The following is a 22,498-nucleotide window of genomic DNA, read 5'->3' on the forward strand; positions in this document are numbered from 1 at the left end:
CGACAGAATTGGGAGGGGTGGGGAGGAGACGGAGGGAGGCGGGGGGGGGCGGGGGGGAATGGTCCGTAAAAGTCCGAGACCGAAAATGCGATGAGGGGGAGGGGCAACCAAAAAACGCTAACGACCCAGGCTGTAGAAAGGCGGCTTCGCTCCAGGGAAAACAAAACTAACTGGAAACGAAGAGAAGAAAATGAGGAAATTCCGGGACTCCGCGAAGACGGATGGAGGGGGCGGAGGGTGAGAATCAGGGAGGCTGTGGCGCAAAAAGAGGGGTTGTGCCGTCCGAGAGAATGGTCCCCCGGGGAAAAGGAGCGGCGACGGGACCGGAAAGCGAGGACAAGGATGTGGGCGGGGGGAAGAGGCGGGGAGGCCTCTGCAGTCCTCGAACCTGAGAAAAAACAAGGAAGGGGACGAAACGGGGCCAGGACAGAGCGGTGCGCCGCGGTACCTGCAGAGATCGTCCAGGACGCTGCCGGGAATCTCCACCCGTTTGGTCTCCATGATGAGGACCCACAGCAGGAGCAGTGCATCCCGGCTCCGCGCGGCCGGGGACCGAAACTACGGCACGGAGACTCCGGCTCGCCGGAGAGCGGGCTGCCGCGGAGGCAGCGCTAACGAGCAGGAGAGGGGGAAGGGGCGAAACCTGCTCACTTCCGTCCTACACCCTCAGCCCTGGACCCCCGAGGCTGGGCCGAGGTACGGGGCGGAGCCCCGGTAGTTACGCCCCTGTTCTACTTGAACGGCCCAATGGGAAGCTGGGGGATCAGGAGCCTAAGCGCGTAAGCCAATGAGACGTTTGCTTATTGGTCCGTCGTCTCCAGTCGTCTTCAAGCTGCTCAATTGCCACTTAGAAAACCAACTTCCCGCCGCCTTTGACTGTGCCTTGGAGTGGGTATGCGCATGCGCACCATGAAGCCGTTGCACTACCAGGAAGTCTGGAGGGCTCAGGTCTTCCCTCTAGACCCCGAGATTAACAGCGGGATTTGGGCGTGGTTTACTTGTCTTCTTCGTGATTGAGCAGGCTCCTACTTTGCAAAACAAACCCCACAGGTGCGTTCAGCTCTGCCCTAGCGTGCATTCACGATTCCTGTCATCAGAATATCCTGCAAACACTCCGCCGCCCCCACCACCTCCAGGCCAACGGCTGTGCCTCCTTTCACTACAAACTCCAGAAGACAATAGTTATTTTTGTGGTAGCTCACCTCTGTCCGTCTTCGGGCACCAAGCTCCCAAGGTGAAGACAAGGACTTAAGTGTCTGAAACATAGTGAACCGGAACCCGGGAATCGGCATTCTACCTCTACACACTGACACCACCCCAATTTGCTAGTCCTCCTCATTCATTCCTCATCTTGCTTAATGAAGTCTAATCCATTGGAGATCCTACTTTCTCCTTTTACATCAGAGGCACAGGTTCACACACACCTGCTAGGTCACTAGTTTATTTAATTCTATTTCATCTCCCAACATTTCTCTTAAGTTTTTGTCCAAATGTCCACATTTACATCAGGTCCTCATTATTTCTCCTCACTACTGTAAGTGCTGCCTAACTAATCACCTCTACCTCCATTCTTGTCTTGTACAACTGCCCAAGACAAGAATTTATTTTATTTTGTTTGGACATAAACAGGTTATACTACCTTTTCAACTTCTGATGGGTGATCAAGCATAAACTGTTATCATCTATTTTAGAGCCCAATTACCATTTATTTTTCTCTCCTGTCCATCTCTGTTTTTCCCTCTTTATTGGAGAATATCTCAAACTCATCTCCTAGCCACCTATAGAGTTTTTACTTTGCTAGAGTTCTCTTTTGTTCTTCAAATATCCTTGTTGTAGTGCCATAGCCTTACTTCATAAATGTCTTATCCCTGTGAGAATATTAATAATACATTTTAAAAGTTTTCTTCTTCCTGAAGTGTCATATTCCTCTCAGCTGCTTTCTGCCATTAATTTGATCTCCATCTATCATATTAGAAGTATTCTCGTGGTCCTCAACTACAGGCATACCTTGTTTTCTTTTATTGTACTTTGCTTTATTGCACTTCACAGATGTTGCCCTTTTTTTTACAAATTGAAGATAAGACCATCCCTGCCAGCAAAGAGATTATGGCTCCTTTTATTACAATATTCATTTTATTGCAGTGGCCTGGAACAGAACCCACACTATCTCTGAAATAATCATGTATTCATTCACACTTAAGAGGAGGGAACTAAAAACTAGAGTTAAGTGCTGTAACACGTGATTGGAAGCTCCCAGCATGTAGGTGGGACTGGTTTCCTGAGAGCTTCGCTGTAGGCTGATCTGGCTGGGCTGTTGGCTGGGCACAGATGGCACCAGTATCTGTAAGACATTCTTTCCAGCTGGTCAAATTCCCTAAAGAGAAAATACTTCCAGTTGTAAACTTAAGAAATGTCCATCCATAGAAAATTTCTATGAGTTTATTTGAGCCAAACTGAGGACATAGTTGGGGAGCAAGATCTCAAACGCTCCTGAGAATGGCAGTTTTGCAGCTTATTTTATACATTAGACTCAAAGGAGAAGATGTAAGGAAGATGCATAAAATCCATTGGTGGTAGATTGAGGAGGTAAGAGAAAGCATAGTGGGGAAATCTCTAGGATTGGGTGAAAGGCAAAAATACAGAAAAACATACTTTTACATGATGAGTACGGGATAGTTAATGAACATTTACAGCACAGAGACAGTATGCAGGGAATAAAAAAACAATGAGGGGTTCGGCAGTCTGGTTCTTTGGTGTCCTCAGTTGTGCCTTCAAGGGGTAGGAAAAGAAAAGTGCTCTAGCATTTTAAAGGCATATTATCCTAGATGCATAAAAACAATGCAAAGCTCACTTACGGTAAAGACTGACCTTTGCTAAGGAAGTAATAGGCCTGGGACAATTACCCACCATGACCTGCCTAGTTAGCAACCTATGATAAGACCACCCTGTGTGGTTACTTTTGGTCACTGAGTTTGTCAGGCCTGCCAGGTGGCCCTCTGAGCTTATCAGGTTTGTTACATACTCCTTTTAGTTCACACAAGTCAACATGGAAATATTCTGGGAGTCAAGTAGGGGAATGCAAGCTGGAGAATCCATTTGCTTTATTCATTCCCCCTTGACACAGTACAAGTTTATTTTAGGTTTCCGAAGGAGCAGGCCCTAAGACAAGAATTTGAGTACAAGTAGCTTATGTGGGAGGTAATCCTGGGAAAGGTTGGTAGCAAAGCAGAGACACTTCAAGAAAAGCAAGAAAGCCAATGAAAGGATTATTATCAAGAATGTTAGCACTGTGAGTAACTGGAGCTCATCCTGCTGTAGAACTGTGGAGGACGGTATAAAACACACACCTTAGAGTTATCTCACTCAAGGGGTTAGGCAGATGGAGTATTTATGTACTAACTGCCATCTGCCATTGGTTGAGGGCTACTCTTGAGGCCTGCACCCCCATCTACCACATGGGCAGCAAGACAGGCTCTTGGGGGTCAGAAAAAGCCCTCAGGCAAAGAAATGCAGATACTAGCAGTTGGAAGTCCAGAGAGCATAGTGTAATGCATTGATAAGGGTGAGGGTAAGTCGCTCAGGTAGTTCTATTTTGCTGGATAAGCACTCTGTCTTAACGGAACTTCTTTTCTGTGGGGGCGGGGGGGCACTTTAGTGGCTATTTTTCTTAGTTGTCCACTTGAAACTCAAGTCTGGTTTTTAGAGTACTCTAAATGATGGCGGTGTAACAATTGTGGAGAGCAAAGTGGTGTTTACCCCCAAAAGGCTAATGGTACACAAACAAGCAGATCACCAGGCCCCTGCTGAAGGACCCGGAGGAAGTCTTCCTGTTTCCTACCTCTTTGTAGTCTGCCAGCTCAGGCGCAGATATACAGCTCCTCTTTTGGCTCTTAGGGGCCAGGAAGTCCCCAAACTCTCACAATGCCAAACCAATCTCCTCAACAAAGAGTCTGCAACAGAGATATCTAGAGGCAAGCATCTTCCAAGTAACTATCCTGCCCCTTCCCGACTCCAGCCCTGTCTCCCAACACACACATTTCTAGGAGCTGGGCTCATGCACAGTAGAGCAGCCCATAGAGCAGTCGCCTGAGAAATGACTCCATAGAGCCCAAGGCCTTGTTCAAATCCAACTGTCCCCGAGCCCCATCAGTCTCTAGCTTGAGAAAGGCGCATAAACTGGAGTTTGGAGTTGAGGGAAAAGGAGATGCTAGGGTTCTTAAATTATAATAGTGATATGAGTTTTAAATAATTGGGTCAATCATACCTTTAACAAGAAAAAAATTCTGAGATGTTCTAAATTAAAATGACAGCAGCCAGAGAGTGAGAGAAAAAGAACAGTGAGCCTGTTAGTAACTGTGGACCAGCTCTGACAAAAGACTGCTCACATTCCTGTATATCTGTTGGAATTTCAGATTAATTTCAGGTGGCTATTTCCCCTATTGTCCAAAAGAGAGAACAGCCAGGCATCAGAGAACTCCAGGAGCCTCCACTTCCTTACACATGAACTGTCCAGCCTGCTGCCCACAGCCAGTCCACAGGAGCTGACACTTCTCCGTTGTGGACTCACTGCTCCTATCCCAGAACTAGTCCCACTTCATCTTCTCCCACCCACCTTGTCTATAACTAATGAAAATCATTTCAGGATGGTTTACATCTTTCTCCCCACTATTTGATGTATAAAAGGGCTTGAGAAACTCTGGGAAACAACATGTTGTCTTCCCCGCCCAGCCTTGCTGCTGGTGTTTTAGGCACCATGGCCCAAGACTGATTTTTTTCTTTCCCTAGCAATGGCCTTGTAAACACTTTCCTTTTGGCCCTGGTCAGTATGGCTCAGTTGGTTGGGCCTCATCCCACAAAGCAAAAGGTCGCCCTTCTCTCTCCCTACCTTCCCCCTCTCTCTAAATAAACAAATAAAATCTTAAAAAACAAACAAACAAAAAACTTTCTTTAAAAAAGACTTTCAGCTGTGGAAGTTAAAATTTTGTGTTTGCCACCTTTAAAGTTTTAAAATATGCTATCTCATTTAGTGTATAACCACATGGGATAGGCAGATCAATTAATAAGGTTTATAAAGATTGAATGTTTAAAACACTGTGTGTAATGGAGCCAGGACTAGAATTCAGTTCTTCTGAACTCACAGCAGGAATTCTGCTTTAGGGAGAATGACACAATAGTTATTAATGTCAATACAGCACATTATAGTATAAAATTCTTTTCAAATAGCTCTCACAAAAAAAAGCCATAGACCTAAAATGGCATCTCTGGTGGTAAAAGCCCATGATACCAAGCCTAGATTTAATTTCACTTTCCACTTTTCCCACAAATGGAATTTTAATCAACCAGTCTGGAATTTTCTAAAATTCTAAAGGCCATCATATATAAATACTTGATACTTCTCTCTGTATAGTAATAAAACGTTATTTTATCTGCTATATATTCAAAATAAAAAAATAAATTGCCAAAAAATGTAATCATCTTATAAAATAAAAAATTTATTCAGATTGCAGTTCTAGGAGTGGGATATAGCTTTGGGGAAAAAATACTGATGTGAATAAGCTGACAGAATAGGAAACATTCTGCAGCTATGAATACTTAATACTTGAAGAAAAGAAATATGTCTATGTACTTACTTTATGAATGGCAAAGGCGGTAATGATATCAGATTCCTTATGAATAATTCTTGCTTTACCTCCAAGATATCCCAAACCTGCTTCTATCTAAATGGAGAAAAAACATATAAAAATACAGTGATTTTAGTAATAGAAAGAATAATATATGCCAATCTGTCATTTCATACTTGCATAAATTATTTTCAGAAACTCTTGAGGTATTTCAAATCCAAAAGTACTATTTTTACATGCTCATTAACCCTAAAATAAAATTCATTTAACAAGGAGAAGTTATATTTTTTCACACATAGTAAGATAGTTGTTACATATAACATACATCTTCATTAATTGCTTATGTCCAAAGCTATCATGAATTTATTTTAAAGGATCAAGACAGTTTAATTATTATGGTAAGATTTGTTTATCACATTTATTAGTATTATAACACTTTGATAATATTTTATAAATATTAAAAAAGATTTTACACTTTGTAAACCATGTGTCACTGCTGCATATTCTTTTTTAAAACAACCTTTATAACAATATAAAGACCATTCTCAGCTCACAGCCTGTACAGGACCAGTTGGCTATAACCTGCTGGTTATAGTTTACTATCTCCTGATCTAAAATAACATTTAATTTATAGAAGAAACACCTGAAACCCTGAAAGGTACAATAATTTGCCAAAGTGAATAATCATTTTAGTAGCTGAGTAAACCATAATTCAATATACTGTCAATGAGAGAAATATATTTAACCTTATGCTTAAACCAGGTGTATTCAATACCTTTGAATGCAGAAGAGAGTACTGCCTAAAATCAACATTTACTAAAATACAATATTTACATAAATATTTTATTACCTCCAGGTAAAAAGAGGAAGAAATTATTAAGAGTTGGGAATGTCCCTTAAGGTAGGATAATTTTATTTTATCCTCCCTAACTTTCAGTCTTTAAAATGAATTCCTATAAAATGTTTCACAACTTATTGTGAAGTCAGAAGTTATTAATGTGAAATTAGAATACAAAAAATTTACTTCCTGAAAAATTTAGGTAAAATATCACCAGTGCCCAGCCATTGTTTGAACACAGAACTGAGTAGAGTTGGCCGTAGTCTTAAAAACGGCAACTGAGATGACCATATAATTGCAAAGTTAAAAGAATTAGAAATGACCAAACCAAAAAAGCCCTATGCAAACAACTCAAAGTCACTGAATGGAGAGATGTCCAATATATTCTAATGTAAAATGTAATTTGATTACAAATATAAAGGAATTGCAATGTCTGCTAAATATTTGTTTTATTTGAGGGCTAACTTATTATCTAAGGAAAGCCTTAGCTCTGCTAGGAGGCCCATCAACCAATGAGAATATAAAGAATTAAAATTCTTTTAAAATATATATATATATATTTATTTTTTACAGATAGGGAAGGAAGGACTAAAGAGAGGGAGAGAAGCATCAATGTGAGTGAGAAATATCAGTCAGTTGCCTCTGGTAGGTGCCCCAGCCGGGACCAAACCCACTGCCTAAAGAATAAGATTCTTTAATTATATGACAAAATTCCAACTTAGCCACCTCTCTGCCTGATATCTAAAGCACACTAAGTGTTCACTACTGGGAAACTCAAAATAGAGAAAACTACATTTCCATGACATGGAGTGGTATACTAATAATGGGTGAGTGGGTGGGACAGACGTAACAGTTTCACCTGCAGAGCTTCTTTAAACTACACTTAGGGGGATGAAAGATCTTGCAGCATGAAATTCAAAAAAAGCTTCTTCAATGTGGGAACCCATTCCTGTCCTCTCATTATCTAGATTTACTAAAACATTGTTTCTTAACAGCCTGGGCCCAAGATGGCCTGCGTGGGAGTCAACTGGTGGGTGGGGTGGGAGGTAAGAATGGTGTTTAGCATCTCAGGACCTTATGCGTATTTAATTTTGAGAACAACGAAAGTGTTAGGGGATGAGATTCAAGGAGTAGGCAGGGTTTAGTTTGGACGGGGTCTTAGAATCCAAAATAGAGTTCAGATTTTATTTTAAGGCTAGAAAGGCATTGGAGGATTTTAATAGTTCTAGGTGTTGTGAGGCAAAACAGAAAGCACGTGTGAACAGTTCCCAGGAAACCACTTAAGAGGCTGCCACAGCAACTAAAGTAACAGGCAATGGTGGGTTTGATTCCAGTAGCAGGAATGGTGGTATGGTAAGTGGTTGAAATTAGGATGAATTGTGTTAAGTGGACTGAGATAGCAGTATGAGTAAAAGAGATGATGCAAGGATGACTCCTTGTTTTCAGACTGGTAACTAGGTGAGTGGAGGTACCATATATTGAGACAAAAGTGAGGGAAAGAGTAGGTTTGGGTTGGGATTAAGGGAAGACAGAAAATTCTTTTTTGACACTCAGGGGAAGTAACCATTAGATTATATATGCAAGTCTGACGTTCAGGAAATAAATGGGGCTAAGTCTTAAGATCTAAGACTTATCATACAGAACATGGACAACAGTGTGGAAATTGACTGTGGAAGCCTGGGGGTGGGCTGGGAGGAGGCGGGCAAAGGGGGAAAAATTGGGACAACTGTAATAGAATAACAATTAAAAAAAGATTTAAAAAAAGAAAAGAAAAAGAAACTCATCATAAAAAAACTTATCAGACCATGGGTGATATTTAAGCCATGAGATAACTAAAGAGAAGGTAAAGATAAGAAAGAGAGAAAGTTAAAAAAAAAAAACACAAAAGTCCTGGGGTGCCCAACATTTCAAGGATGGGAAAAAAATAGGCCAATTCAGCAGTGGGAAATAGTTTTAGGAAAGAGAAATATTGATAGTGAATAAACTGACAAGACAGGAAATATTCTCCAACTATGAATACTTAAAAATGATGTTATAGAAATCAAGGGAAGCAATACTTCAAAAATTGGTGACTGGAGTCAACAGAATCAAAGGATATTGAAAAGTTGATTTAGAAAAAAGCAGAGAACTGACTGCTAAATTTAGCATACTGCAAGCCCAGTGTAACTTGGACAAGGACTATCTCAGTGAAGTAAGCTGGAGCTAATAACCTAACTAGATTAGAGAGACATAAAATCTGGTGACTAGGAAGGGGAGTCTAGTGAGGAAGATTCTTAGAGACATTCAACTTGAGTTAATAATGTTTTATTTCTTAAGTTCGGTGGTTCCTACATCGTATTTGCAACACTACTCTTTTAAAAAGCCTTCTTGTATGACTTTATAGGCAACTCTATAAATTAATTTTACTACCTAGGGGATTAGGAAAACAGGATAATATATAGATTCAAAGGTAAGTTTTTGTGGTTTTCATTTGAAAATAGGACAACAAAATGTATTTGCTTATGCCAAGGAAAATAATCTGAGAGAGGTAAAAATTTACTATTGAAGAGAGACGAGGGATAAATATTGAAGCTAAGTCCTTGGGGAGGAAAGGATAGATAGAATCAGTGTACAAGTGAAAGATGTGGCTTTGGATAAAAGAATAACAGTTCATCTTAAGATACTGTAGAAGTTAGATTTGGTAGTGGAAAAATTAGGATAAATCTCTGCTGATTGCACTTATTTTGACAGCAAAACAAGGTCAACTGTGGGAAGTAGTAAAGAACTATTGAACATTTGAGGAAAGAGAAAAAAACTGGGCAGAAGGAAACAGCAAGTGTACTATAGAGTAACATTATGATTACAGAATAGTTGACTTCTGAATCTGTGGCTACAAATTTTAAGTAAGAGAGTTCCCCCTTGTACTTTTTCTTCATTCATGTTCAGCTATTAGGGTTCAGACACAGAGTGAACAGAGAGTTCAGTTTAAACAGGTTTGGAAATTTGTGAGTCAGTTAGAGTGCAGAGCAGATGTTTCCAACCTATTGGCATCTCTGGGCCACACTGGAAGAAGATGTGTTGTCTTGGGCCACACATTAAATACATCACAACACGTAATCACAACAAGGTCTCATAATATTTTAAGTAAATTTTATGATTTTGTGTTGGGCCGCATTCACAGCCATCCTGAGCCTCATGCAGCCTGGGGGCCACAGGTTTGACACCAGAGGGAACAGGGCAAAAGGGTTGAGTATGTTTTCAAGGGATTGATCATAATGATGGATCACGGAATCTAAGCTGGAAAACAAAGGAACATGATATGGTCAGCTAAAAATAGATATAGAACTTGCCTGTGCCACAAACATCACTTAATTTGCTAAAGGCCACACAATATAAATCTCTCTCTCTCTCCTCTCTCTTTTACTTCCCAGCATTCATTTACCCTCTGGTAACATGAAGCTACTTTCCTTCAGGAATAACTCCTCCCTCACTCTCATCCATGCATTCAGGTAGGTTTAATTCCTCAATCCCAACCCCTCTACTTTAGCTCCCAACTCTCAGAGTATTTGTCACAATGGTTATTTAAGGAATAAGCCAGGAACCCAAGCCAGGAACCCAAGCCAGGCTCAAAAGATCCAATGCTCGGATACTTGCTGGACCTATTGGGAAAGAAATGCCATTTTTTCTGCTCAGTGTGCTGAAGTGCTACAAACAAGCCAGAGATTTTGTGCCCTCTCACTCTGGACAGCCTGCCTGAGAATGAAGCCAAAAGAGAAGAAACAGGGGTAAGACATGAAGAGGAACCAATTTTTGATCACACTTTTTGAGCCTGGAATCCCACGGAGCTTTGAACCATGTGTAGCCCCTGGATTTTTCATTACCTAAACCAGGACTTTCTCTTTTACTGATGGTGTTGTTACTCTTCAACACCAGTTTGAGTGGAGTATCTGTCTCTTGCAACTCAGTCCTGACTAAGACATTAAGTCTGGTCTTGTGCTTTGGGGAATCAAGGAAGCAGTCTATACCTACATTTTGAGTATATGTTTATTGGGAGAGAAAAGCAGCATGAAAAAAAACATTATGAGAAAAAGGTGATTGGCAAGGGCAGAGCAGCAGCCCAAAGCAAGAGGGCGACCTTGGGGCAGAGATGGGAGCTCAGACCCCACTACTTTGTTCCTAAACAAGAATGACCTCTGAAACTTGGAAAACTTGGGAACACTCCAATTACACTAACAAAATCAATATTTCATGAATGAAATATGATATCTTCAGAAAACTGTCTGGTAAGTCCAAGTGGGAAGAGCTGAATCAGATGGTTGGCTAACATTATTCATATCTCTAGCAAAACAATGAGTCAACAAGACATAGAGGAAAGACTGAAAGAGATCTGAGATGCAGAATTTGGTGCTGCCTCTCCAATTCCCACAGACAGAGACACAGTGAGCCACCAGCTTGACCATCTATTTGGCAGTACCTCCAAGTAGGACCTTTAACCTTTAAAAATCATTCCACTTAGGCTTCATTTCAACTCAACGCTCTTCAAGCAACCTTTGATTACAATTTTGCATGGCATGTAGCTTTCCATCAGCATCAGTAAGGCTGATGCAGGACCCTGCAAAGGAGAGGAGAGTCCAGATCAAAACCATTTGATAGAGTTAAGTGGAAAGTCCAAACACCAGACCTGATGGTCCTAAGCAGAACTAGAATTTGGGGCAGGGGTATGGAATTGGAAGGGGGTTGTTGGGTCAGGGGGTTACACTTTCTGAGTCAGAAACACAGTAATAAAAGATCAGGTTGGAAATGAACAGAGATTTTGGTAATTGTTCTAAACCACATCTGGCCTTTGTTGCCTAGAGCTCTGAGAAGTAAAAGATGGCTTAGAGATAAGGCCTACTTCTCTTGGTTCTGGTTTTTCTGTTGGGCAGAAGGCTCCCTGCCCACCAGGGGCCAAACCTAGATTTTCATTAAAGTTGGAAATACCATTTAAGAATATTATTCCTTTGTCCTAAAGCTTTTCCCCTCAAAGAATGCAAATGTCCAGGAAGAGCATTAATACATTAAACTTCTTCGCTCATATAGACACTCTTACTGAGAATTTTTTTAAGTCTTTATTCATTAATTTTATTTTCCCAGGGCAAAGGAAGGAAGGGAAAGACTAAGCATGTGTTTTACAAAATAACAGATAGTAAGCAGAAGTACCCAGCATAGCAAAATCGACCATCAAATAAACAGTCCCCAGTGATGGAGGTCACCAAAGCCCGAGGGAGCTCAGTCTTCTGCAGTGCAGGAATGGGGAGAAGGAATCAGGGAAAAAACAAACAGGTACTTGCTCTCCTACCCTCCCTCCTTCCTGCTCTGTAATTCAAAATTTCACACAAAGCTTTGGTTTCTAGCAGCAAACATAGAGTTACATTCGTCCATCTCCTATTAAACAGTTTTCTGATTACTTTGACATAAGTTTTTTGCATCTGCATAAAAGCTCCTCAGTGATTTGGGTATACATTCATCTTCCCTTTCTTGGTCTCCCAACCCCCACATTCAAAATGAAAGGCCCCTTCATTGCTTCTCTCTACCCTAAGAATAGAGATTAAAATACAGCAATATAAGTTTCTGGCATGAATCACATATCAAGAAATGGTCTTGTCTCAGCATACTAGGTAGAAGGGATGGAAAATTCTTAGCTTCATTAGGATTTTTGTTCAAACCATTTAAGAGATGCAGGGGTACCACACACATTGAATGTGTATGTGGGTGGGTATGTGGGCTTTTTGAGGGGTGTGGATAGAAGAGGAGATAGAGTAGAAGTCAAGTTTTTAGGACAGAAGATCTGGTCCAAAATAGGAAACGGAAAAAGGAAACAAAAGAGAAGATGATTCAAGACCCCACTTCAAGAAGAGGGGTCCTCAAGCTTATGTTTCAGATCCTTTTTGCCTGGTACAGAACATTTTGTCAAAGATGCTTTGACTATTTTTCTCAATACAAAAAAGTTTGTAAACAATAAAACCTCTAAAGAACATGGAGAAAGATCAACACATTTACACAAACTAGGCCACCTAGCAATCACCAAATCAGCTACTGTGAAGTCCTGCAAAGCCCAGACAAATACAATAACTAGAGAGGTCAGCAATTGGGGAAGACAAGAACCTAGGATCACCCAATACATTCTATTGCATTTGCTTCAACAGTGAGTTAGGTTTTCAGTGATCTCGCAGCATATAAATGAAGCCTGCTTTTCTCTTTTAGCTGCTATGACACTAATCACTGCTGCAGCAGGGAAGGACACTGTCTCTGGGTACCACAAAGAAGCCATCACTTACGGTCTCTATGGAAGCCAAGGAGGAAAAGCGAACCATTTTTAAAAGTTAATGCTATAGCCAGGTGATTCAGTTGGTTAGAGCTTTGTCCCATATATCAAAAGGCTGTGGCTGCCATCCCCAGTCAGGGCACATACCTAGGTTGCGGGTTTGATCCCAGCTGGGGAACATACAGGAGGCAACCAGTCAATGTTTCCCTCTCACATCAATGGATCTCTCTCTCTTTCTCTCTCTCTCTCTCTCTCTTTCTAAAAAATTCAATACACAGACTTCTGGCCAAGATGGAGATGTAGGCAGACATACTTTGCCTCCTTGTACAACCATAAAGAGGATCACAACTAACCTCAAAACAAAAAATAACCAGAAGTGCTATAAAATTGAACTGTATGGAAGTTTGACAACCAAGGATTTAAAGGAGAAATATTCATTCAGATGGGTAGGCGGGGCAGAGATGGGGAGCTGGAGCAGAGAGAGACAGTGTGGTAGCAGCGAGTCAGCAGTAGTGAGGTGGCAGTGGTGGCGAGGTGGTGGCAGTAGCAGTGGCAGCCAGCAGAACAGACACCTGGGGAGCAAGTGGCCCCAGGCCAGACCGTGCACACCACAGTTCCGGTGCTGGGAAGACAAAACCTCACAACTTCTGGCTGTAAAAACCATTGTGGGTGAGGGTAGCAGAAGAAACTATCTGTCTCTCAGGAGAGTCCTATTAAAGGACCCACACAGTCCTAGAATGTACCCAAACCCACCCACTCTGGTATTCAGCACCAGAACAGCAGCTAGAAGGGTGGGTGCCAATGGCATATGGGAAGTGGGGAAAGTGACTGGAAATGGTGTGAGAGCCAAGCAAGTGGCATTGTTCCCTCTCCAACTCCTCCTCCACATAGCACCACAAAGAGGCAAAGCCATCGCTCCACCCTAGCGAATACTTAAGGCTCTGCTCCTTACAATGTCTCAGCTGCGCCAAGGCAGGGAGTCAAAGCAGCTCTACCTAACACACAGAAACAAACATAGGGAGTCTACCAAATTGGGGGGGACAAAGAAATATGGCCCAAATGGAAGAACATATCAAAACTCCAGAAAAAGAACTAAGCAAAAAGTACATAGCCAACCTATCAAATGCAGAGTTCAAAACACTGGTGATAAGGATGCTCAGAGAACTCATTGAGTATGGCAAACACATAAGGGAAGAAATGAAGGCTACACTAAGTGAAATAAAGAAAAATCCACAGGGCACCAAGAGTGAAGGGAAGGGAGCCAGGGTTCAAAATCAATGATTTGGAGCACAAGGAAGAAATAAACAGTCAACCAGAACAGAATGAAGGAACAAGAATTCAAAAAAACAAGGAGAGTATAAGAAGATTCTGGGACATCTCCAAAAGTGCCAACATCCAAATCACAGAGATGCCAAAAGGAGAAGAGGAATAGCACGAAATTGAAAACTTAGTTGAAAAAAATAATGAAAGAAAATTTCCCTAATTTGGCAAAGGAAATAGACACACAAGTCCAGGGAGCACAGAGAATCCCAAACAAGTTGGACCCAAAGAGAGACACACCAAGACACATCATAGTTAAAATGCCAAAGTTTAAAGATAAACAGAGAATCTTAAAAGCAGCAAAAGTGGAGAGTTACCTACAAAGGAATTCCCATAAGACTATCAGCTGATTTCTCATGAGAAACTTTGCAGGCAAAAAAGGACTGGCAAGAAGTATTCAAAGTGATGAAAAGCAAGGACCTACAACCTATAGATTACTCTATCCAGCAAAGCTATCATTTAGAATGGAAGGGCAGAAAAAGTGCTCCCCAGACAAGGCAAATCTAAAGGAGTTCATCATCACCAAGCCCATATGATATAAAACATTAAAGAGATTCATTTAAGAAAAATAATATCAAAACTGTGAACAGTAAAATGACAATGAACTCACAACTATCAACAACTGAATCTAAAAAAACAAAAACAAATTAAGCAAACAACTAGAATAGGAACGGAATCATAGTACTGGAGATCACATGAAAGGTTACCAGCAGAAGGAGGAAGAGGAAAATGAGGAGAAAAGGTACAGGGATTAAGAAGTGTAACTGGGCCCTGACTAGCGTGGCTCAGTGGATTGAGTGCTGGCCTCTGAACCAAAGGCTCAGTGGTTAAATCCCTAGTCAGGGCACATGCCTGGCTTGCAGGCCAGGCCCCCAGTAGGGGGCAAGTGAGAGGCAACCACACATTGATGTTTCCTTCTCTTTCTCCCTCCCTTCCCCTCTCTAAAAACAAATAAAATCTTAAAAAAAAACAAACAAAAAAAAAGAAGCATAATTGGTAGGTACAAAATAAAAAAGAGAATGTTAAGAATAGTATAGGAAATGAAGAATCCAAAGAACTTATATGCACAACCCATGGACATGAACTAAGTGGGGGGATTGATGGAGGGAAGGGGGAAACTGGGGGGGGGGAGGGTATTGGGGGTATAGGGGAACAAAGGAGAGAAGAATTGGAACACCTGTAATAGCATAATCAATAAAATATACTTAAAAAATAAATAATTCAATAAACATATCCTTGGGTGAGGATTTAAAAAAGACGGCAATTATTTTAAAAAACTTTTTAAAGGTTAAGGAATTTAATCATCGCTTCATATATCCATTCCTGGGCAGGTCAAGATGGATAGAGAGGCATTGTTCTTAAAACCTATTTTTACCGACTCATATTTTTTACAAACAAGCACACATATACCTTGTTGTGCATGGTAGGCCTAGACCAATCCAGTGTGGCATGGATCTGGTATGTAATATGAGTCCCAAACCCTGAGATTAGAGGTCTGACCAAGAATCCTTAGTTACATATGTATATACAACCCTTCCCCAAACTTGGCTTCCCCTCTGCATCCTTCCCCTAGCCAGCCTCTCCCAACCTTTGCACCAACCAACCATTCATGTTCAGACCAATTACCAATCTTCCAGTGTAAGAAGATCAAGTAACGGGACCAAAGAGTTAAAATCTAGTCTCCCGGCCCTGGCCTGTGTGTTGGGCATCCTCCCACAAACTAAAAGGTCGCAGGTTTGATTCCTGGTCAGGGCATACACCTAGGTTGCAGGTTCAGTCCCCAGCGATGTGTATAAAAGGCAACCAATTGATGTTTCTCTCTCACATTGATGCTTCTCTCCCTCTCTTCTTTCCTTCCCTTCTCTCTAAAAAAATCAATAAGCATATTCTCAGGTGAGGATAAAATAAAATAAAAATTGAAGCTAAAAAAATCTAGTCTTCCACAAAAATATCGAAAGTGGAGGGGTTTCAAGAGGACATTGGCAGAAAAACCAGCTCTGATTGGCAAAAATGAGGTAGTTCAATAGGCTATAAGCTCAAAATAGTTCTCCCTGATGATAAAACAACATGAAAAGGATCCCTGCCATGCAGACCCAGAGCTGCTGCCCACTTACCTCTGAGATTGCTCATGTACTGGATGTACACTGAGAACAAGGTGCACAAATGAGGGCTTTAGATTAAAATACACAAAAATACAAAAGCAGAATACTTATGAATAAAATTAAAATGCACAAGATATGTCACCTGCACACAGTACTTAGCGTCCTGGAGAAGGTGGGACCAAGGTGCAGTTATCCAAGGGACCAAATAAATAAAATTGTATTGGCGCAGAAATGGGATGGGACTGAGTTGAGGGGCTGCACATATGCAGCTGTTCCCCGACCGTTCCTTTTGTGTAGAGTCACAACCCACTGCTCGGGACAGCTCTCAGCGCCCTACCCCAAGAGTGGGTAATAAGGAGACAAAGTGTGGAAAAACTCTGCCGTATCGGAGAGATTCCCTCCCACGTGATGTAGTCATTTGTGGGTTGGGTCCATCAATCTGGTCTCATGCTAATCCTTTCACTCTGGAAATACTATTACAAATCCTTCTTTAAAAGGAAAACAACTTCCTTATCCAGGTCACTTTCGAAAGCTGGAGCTTCTGGGGGCGGAGACTCAAATAAAGCGTGCAGGGAGGGATTCCCGCAAAGTCCTCACAGGCATTTGGATAGAGTGTGGTTGGGGTTCTTTTGCCTGACCCCAACCCGCCCCCTCATCCCCCGACAAGAGGTAAGAGCGGGTGATGATGTGGAACCCGGCCTGAACACATGGCAGTGTCAGCTGTTCCCACTTTCTCCATCCTGCTGACTGGTGCCTGCTCCTAGAAACTTCCAGATTGCAAAAGGATAGCCCCCACCCACCGTGGCTCAATGCTGGGCCTCTGAGGGCCAAGAGTAGGCTGGCTTTCCCTACCTACTGAGTTGGGGGCCTGCTGGGCCTTCAGTGCGCACGAGGCCACCATATGCCTGGTGCTCTGGCAGAAGTGGCACTTCTCAGGCTGGGGTGGCAGCTTGCATTCTTTGGTATGACCTCCACAGTCCAGCACCTATCTCCCTCTGATCTGCGCTTCCACAGGTTCTCCCCTTCTGGCCGCTCCTCCCTCCCAATATAGGACACCCCACCAGGGCCGGGACCCGGAGAGATTCCAGGCCTCAGGCCGACTTCTTAAAGGTGAACTCCACTGGCCCACCCTCCTCCAGGTTCCAGAAGGGCTCAATGTGCAGCTTACCCTGGTGCACGAAGACATCCACCGGTGGGTCGAGCGCGATCCGGGCGAGGGCGGTCACGGACCGGGAGCTGAACCCCGTGAACACACTGAACCGCTTACAGCTGCCGCCACCCGGCAGCAGCTGCGGCTCCTCTGCTGCCCCGGCCGAGTCCTCGGGCGCCTCCTCCCGCGCCTGGCGCAGCCACCTGCACCCTGCGCGTCTGACGCGGAGCCCGGGAAGCTGGCTAAGCCCGCGGCCCGGGCCCCAGGTCCGGCGGCTGCTCGTCCCAGAGAAGTCCGCAAAGATTAAATGCTCTGTATTTTATTACTTAAAAGAGCTTCATTGTTTTTATTAGGAAAAGACTTTCTAAAAGTGAATTTTCCTAACTTTTAATATGAAAATTTCATGCAAATCAATGTAGAAATAACATTCAGGCAAATTACTCTGGGAATAAGTGATGTATACAATTTTTATGCTTAAAAAGTCGTCCAAGCAATAATACTATTAATATGCAAAAATGGGTCGTTAATTTCTTTACATTTGTTCATATATATCATTATTTCTGTGGCAGTGGGTTATGTGAACCATAAGTTTACAGTTGCCGAAATTATATGTCTTTTTTAAAAAAGATTTTATGTATTCATTTCTAGAGAAAGAGGGAACGGAGGGAGAAAGGGAGAGAGACAGCCATGTGCGGTTGCCTCTCCCACGCTCCCAGCCGGGGACCTGGCCCACAACCTAGGCGTGTGCCCTGACTGGGAATCGAACCAGCGACCTTCAGCGGGCGCTCAACCCACGGTGCCACACCTGTCAGGGCAAATTATCTAAGTCTTAAAGATTATCTACCTCTGGCTTTTGAGTGCTATTTCTTCAGAAGCACTTGTTGGGAAAAGAATGACAAATAATGACCAGCAGGCAGACTGCCGGGTTTCAAAAAAACTGCTGTTTCGCCCTTGTTTCAATACCAACATTAAAGTCTGTTTATTTAATTTTCTGCAGAAGGGAATTTGCATTGCTAAACTTGGAATGTACAGCATACATCCCTAATTTATGTAGAACACCCGTGGTGCCAGGGCTCCATAAAAGCTATACAAAAACATATGTTAGTTTTCAGAAATTTCAAGTTTTATTTGCAAAGCACCAGCCCACTCTGTAGAGGTAGGTGCTAGGCTTATTATGAAGTACTGAATAAATTATTACTTACTTCCCTTGCTCTGCTTCTATTCCCATCTCACTTACCATCTCTATCCTCCCTTCTCCCCAATGACCCTTTCTCTACTCTGAGCAAAAGAGCAGCTCTGTCCTTGCACACCTTCTCCTTGCTCTCTTAATTAGATAAACATATACACATGCGTGGGGATTGCCTCCTACTTATTTTACAAAATAAAAGGAGGGTTATAAAATTCTCTGTATTTCCTTTCTTGTAAAAAAGCATCATGGAAGTCTCTCCTCGTCAACTGATAGAGAGCTGGCTCATTCTTTTAAATATATAATAGTCTGTGTTGCTTAATATCCTATAATGTGGATATATCACAATTTAGTCAGTTATTTCCCTATTTATAGGCATACACTTTGCTTCCAAATTTTTGTCCCTACAGAAAGTGCTTCAGTAAAAGTCCTTATGCTTGTTATTGTGTACTGGTGCCTTTACTTCTAAGAACTCCCAGAAGTGATACTATGGGGGCAAAGGTATGCATATTTTTTATTTTATTTTTTTCCCAATGGACTGTATTGAATTCATAGTTCCAAATGTATGGTATGAGCATGCTTTCTCCTGCACTTGCCTCTTTTGCCACTAGCCATACAAGTTATTAGACAATGTGTACATCTTGGTAAAAGTTATTGCTAGGTTTTTAATTTTCATCTTCGTTAATTTGATCTATTTCTGCCAGACACATTAACTCAAAACTTTGTTCCTGAAGACAACACACATTGATTATCTCTGGAGAATTCAAATGGAATAAAACGGTACCCAAAAGAGAGTAAAAGTCTCCCTTCTACCCCAGAACTCCAGTTTCCTCTACCTACCCACCTACCCAGAGATAGTTATATGATATAGCTTTAAAAATGTCTAAGCATATACAAGTATATATGCATACGTATGAAGAAATATTTCTGGTTTTTTGTTTTGAAATAATTTCAGACATAAAAAATTACAAAAAATAGCACCAAAACATTACACACCCCTCACCTAAACTTCTCAAACATTGTGTCACAGTTGCTTTATCTTCTCTCTCTCTTTACATATATATACATATACACTTTTTCTGAACAATTGAAATTGGATTAAAAATATGATACTCTGTACAACTAAGTATGTCAGTGTGTAAAAACAAGGACATTTTTCCTTATAAACAGCATAATTATAAAAACCGAGAAGTTAGCATTAATATAATATCATTACCTAATTGATAGACTTTATTCAAATTTCACTAAATATCCTATAATTAATATCTTTTATAGCAAAAGAAAAATAAATTTTTTTTTGGTTCAGGATCCAATCCAAGATCATACATTCCATTTGGCTATCATGCCATTTCAGTTTCTTCTAATCCAGAGGAGATCCTCAGTCTTTCTTTATCAATAGACAACATTTTTATAAAATCACAAATCAAATAATTCTATATAAAATTATGTTCCTTTTCTTTGTCACTTTCTGCATGTTGGACATTTTCCATTTACCAGTAAGTACGTATATATCTATTTCATTCATTTTACTGGCTGTACAATATAGTATATTAGGATGATCTAGGTTATGCTATGAAAACAAACACCACCAGAATCTCAGTGGGTTTACACTACAAGTTTATTTATTGTGCCTGTGAAGTCTGCTGTCCTCCCTGAAGGCTTAGTGCTCTGGCTGTTTCTGTTTCATGACTCTCCCTCCCAGTGTCTGTTTCTACAATTGCTGCACCAGAAGAGAGCATGGAGCATTTCACATGGACTCTGAAAATGCTTCTCAAATTTCAGGATCAAAGGGAATCATATCAGCTTGCTCAACCTCAAAGGGGCAAGGGAGTGCATTCCTTCCATGCACTCAGAAGAAGGTAGCAAGAAATATAGTGAACACTAGTAATGTCTACCACATATATCATTGAATAAATATAACAATTAATTTTTTTAAAGATTTTATTAATTTATTTTTGGAGAGAGGGGAAGGGAAGGAAAAAGAGAGGGAAACATCAACGTGTGGTTGCCTCTCATGCTCCCTGCAGTGGGGACCCAGCCACAACCCAGGCATGTGCCCCGACTGGGAATTGAACTGGCAACCCTGTGGATTGCAAGCCAGCACTGAATCCACTCAGCCACACCAGCCAGGGCTAACGTAATTTATTTAAGTAATCCCTGTTAATGGATTTTAGATTGCTTCTGAGTTTGTTTTTATTTTCAAAGATCTTTCTACATTTATTTTTGCACACTTGTGTGAGTATATCTTACACTCACAAGTTGTGTGAGTATATCTTACAGTGTAAATTCTAAGACATGGATTTGCAAAAACAAAAGGAATGTGCAGCTAAAGTTTTGATAGCTCAGAGCTGCCATTTTGAGACAAGTTCTAGATGAGTGAACAGAGGAAGCCAGACAACAAAGAAAGGAAAATAAAGGGAAAAAAGAGATGAGAAAGACAGAGAGAATAGATTTCAAGCCTGACTTTCTAATTCACAGGCCCTTTGAATCCTGGCTATTCATGTCTACTAAATCTCAGTGTGTATTCAATAAGCTCTTGTTTTTAATTTTTCATGATTGAATGTGTCCCTGCCCCTTGCCACAAGTTGCATCAAACTTTGAGGGGTACAGAAAGAGGGATGGCATGATTCTTGCTCTCATTTCAGTTTTCAACCTGGTAAAGAATTGGGGCAGGGAAAGAGCCGAGCACTGTTATCTAATCCAACATTGCCCCAGGACTGATGATTGTGAGTTGAGCTGCTTTTAAATCCAGTGTCAATAGTTGATGAGTCAATAACTCTTCCTCAAATTTAGAACAGGAGCACAGCCCAAGAAAAGTCTTGCTTTTAAATCCCATCTCTGCACCAGAGCAAATTTTCCTCACTTTAAAAAGCCTAGCTCAGACTTCACCTCCTGGAGCCTTATCAACTGATATCAGAGCTCATCCTAAACTCCAGCTTTCTTAAATTCTTATAACACATGGCATACAAGTTAGCCCACATTTAGTTTTGTGTAATCCTCTGCCTTATCTCTAGAATTACATTTTAAGATGAGTATTGGGAAAATATTTTATATTTATTTTGAATTTTCTACAGAAACTTGCAGATATAGTACTCAATAAAGGAGTAACTGTTGACTGATTAATTCTACTTAAGCCAGGCAAACTTGACTTAACATGAGTGTACTATTTGTAAACCACAAATAAAATTAAGGACAACTCAGCTAAAACCAACATGTGGTTCCCATTTGCCAGGTTCCCAAGGAATATACCATATTTTGCTGTGTATAATGTGTACTTTTTTGCCCAAATTTTTGAGGGAAAAATAAGGATGCACATTATACATGAGTATAATGATTCCATACCTGGGTATAATAACGGGCATAATAAACCCATGTATAATGCACACAAAAATGTGGGTGCACATTATATACAGCAAAATTCAGTAGATTATTGCCTTGTTGATAAATCTGCAGCAATTCCAAAAACTGAGAGCAGACACCTTTATGTGCCATTCTAGCGACTACAGACCATTTTCTTAGACTTGTATAAACTTCACAAAAGTAAGCCTACTTATATTCTAGAAGTAGATTTATAGAACATGGTACTCACTCTATAAATCATCACTCTATAGATATATTTATTTTAAAGTATTGGAAGCTTCCTTCTCCCTTTCTTGGAAAGTCATTCTATAAATGTGTGTCATTCTCATGCATTTTCACATATTTCTACCATAACAATATGTATCTATAAATGACATATAATATTGCTGTGCATGCATATTTTAAGTTTTAAATGTTATCATATTCTATCATTCTGTGACCTCCTTTTTCTCCTTTTTACAATATGTATTTTCTTGTGTCAGTGTGGTAACTCTAGATAATTTATTTTAACTATCTAGTATTTCATTTTAATAAACCCATTTTCCTGTTGATGCACATTTAAGTTACTTCCAGTTTTTCCCAGGTCCAAAAGAAATGCTGCAAGAAATGTTCTTTTTCCTATTCATTACCACACAGAC

The 22,498-nt window shown here is 41.0% G+C and overlaps 1 protein-coding gene and 1 long non-coding RNA gene across 3 annotated transcripts in view; both read right to left on the reverse strand.

Annotated features, from left to right (window-relative positions):
- The window catches only part of DCP2 (decapping mRNA 2), a 50,702-nt gene extending 49,986 nt beyond the window's left edge, over nt 1-716 (reverse strand). For both annotated transcript variants that reach the window (XM_054589960.1, XM_054589959.1), the window contains exon 1: nt 449-716. In XM_054589960.1, the coding sequence (XP_054445935.1) occupies nt 449-501 (53 nt within the window). In that variant the 5' untranslated portion in view covers nt 502-716. The remainder of the gene's footprint in view (nt 1-448) is intronic.
- A 1,456-nt stretch (nt 717-2,172) lies between these two features.
- LOC129083497 (uncharacterized) lies at nt 2,173-17,429 on the reverse strand. Its single transcript, XR_008530488.1, has 3 exons — nt 17,333-17,429; nt 5,631-5,717; nt 2,173-2,374 (listed from the first exon to the last, which is right to left on the reverse strand). It is a non-coding gene; the product is annotated as an uncharacterized LOC129083497 (long non-coding RNA).
- Between the last annotated feature and the right edge of the window lie 5,069 nt (nt 17,430-22,498).

This window comes from Pteronotus mesoamericanus, unplaced genomic scaffold, assembly GCF_021234165.1.
Source record: "Pteronotus mesoamericanus isolate MK-2021 breed Mesoamerican mustached bat unplaced genomic scaffold, CSHL_Meso_final scaffold_167, whole genome shotgun sequence".
Lineage (NCBI taxonomy): Eukaryota > Metazoa > Chordata > Mammalia > Chiroptera > Mormoopidae > Pteronotus > Pteronotus mesoamericanus.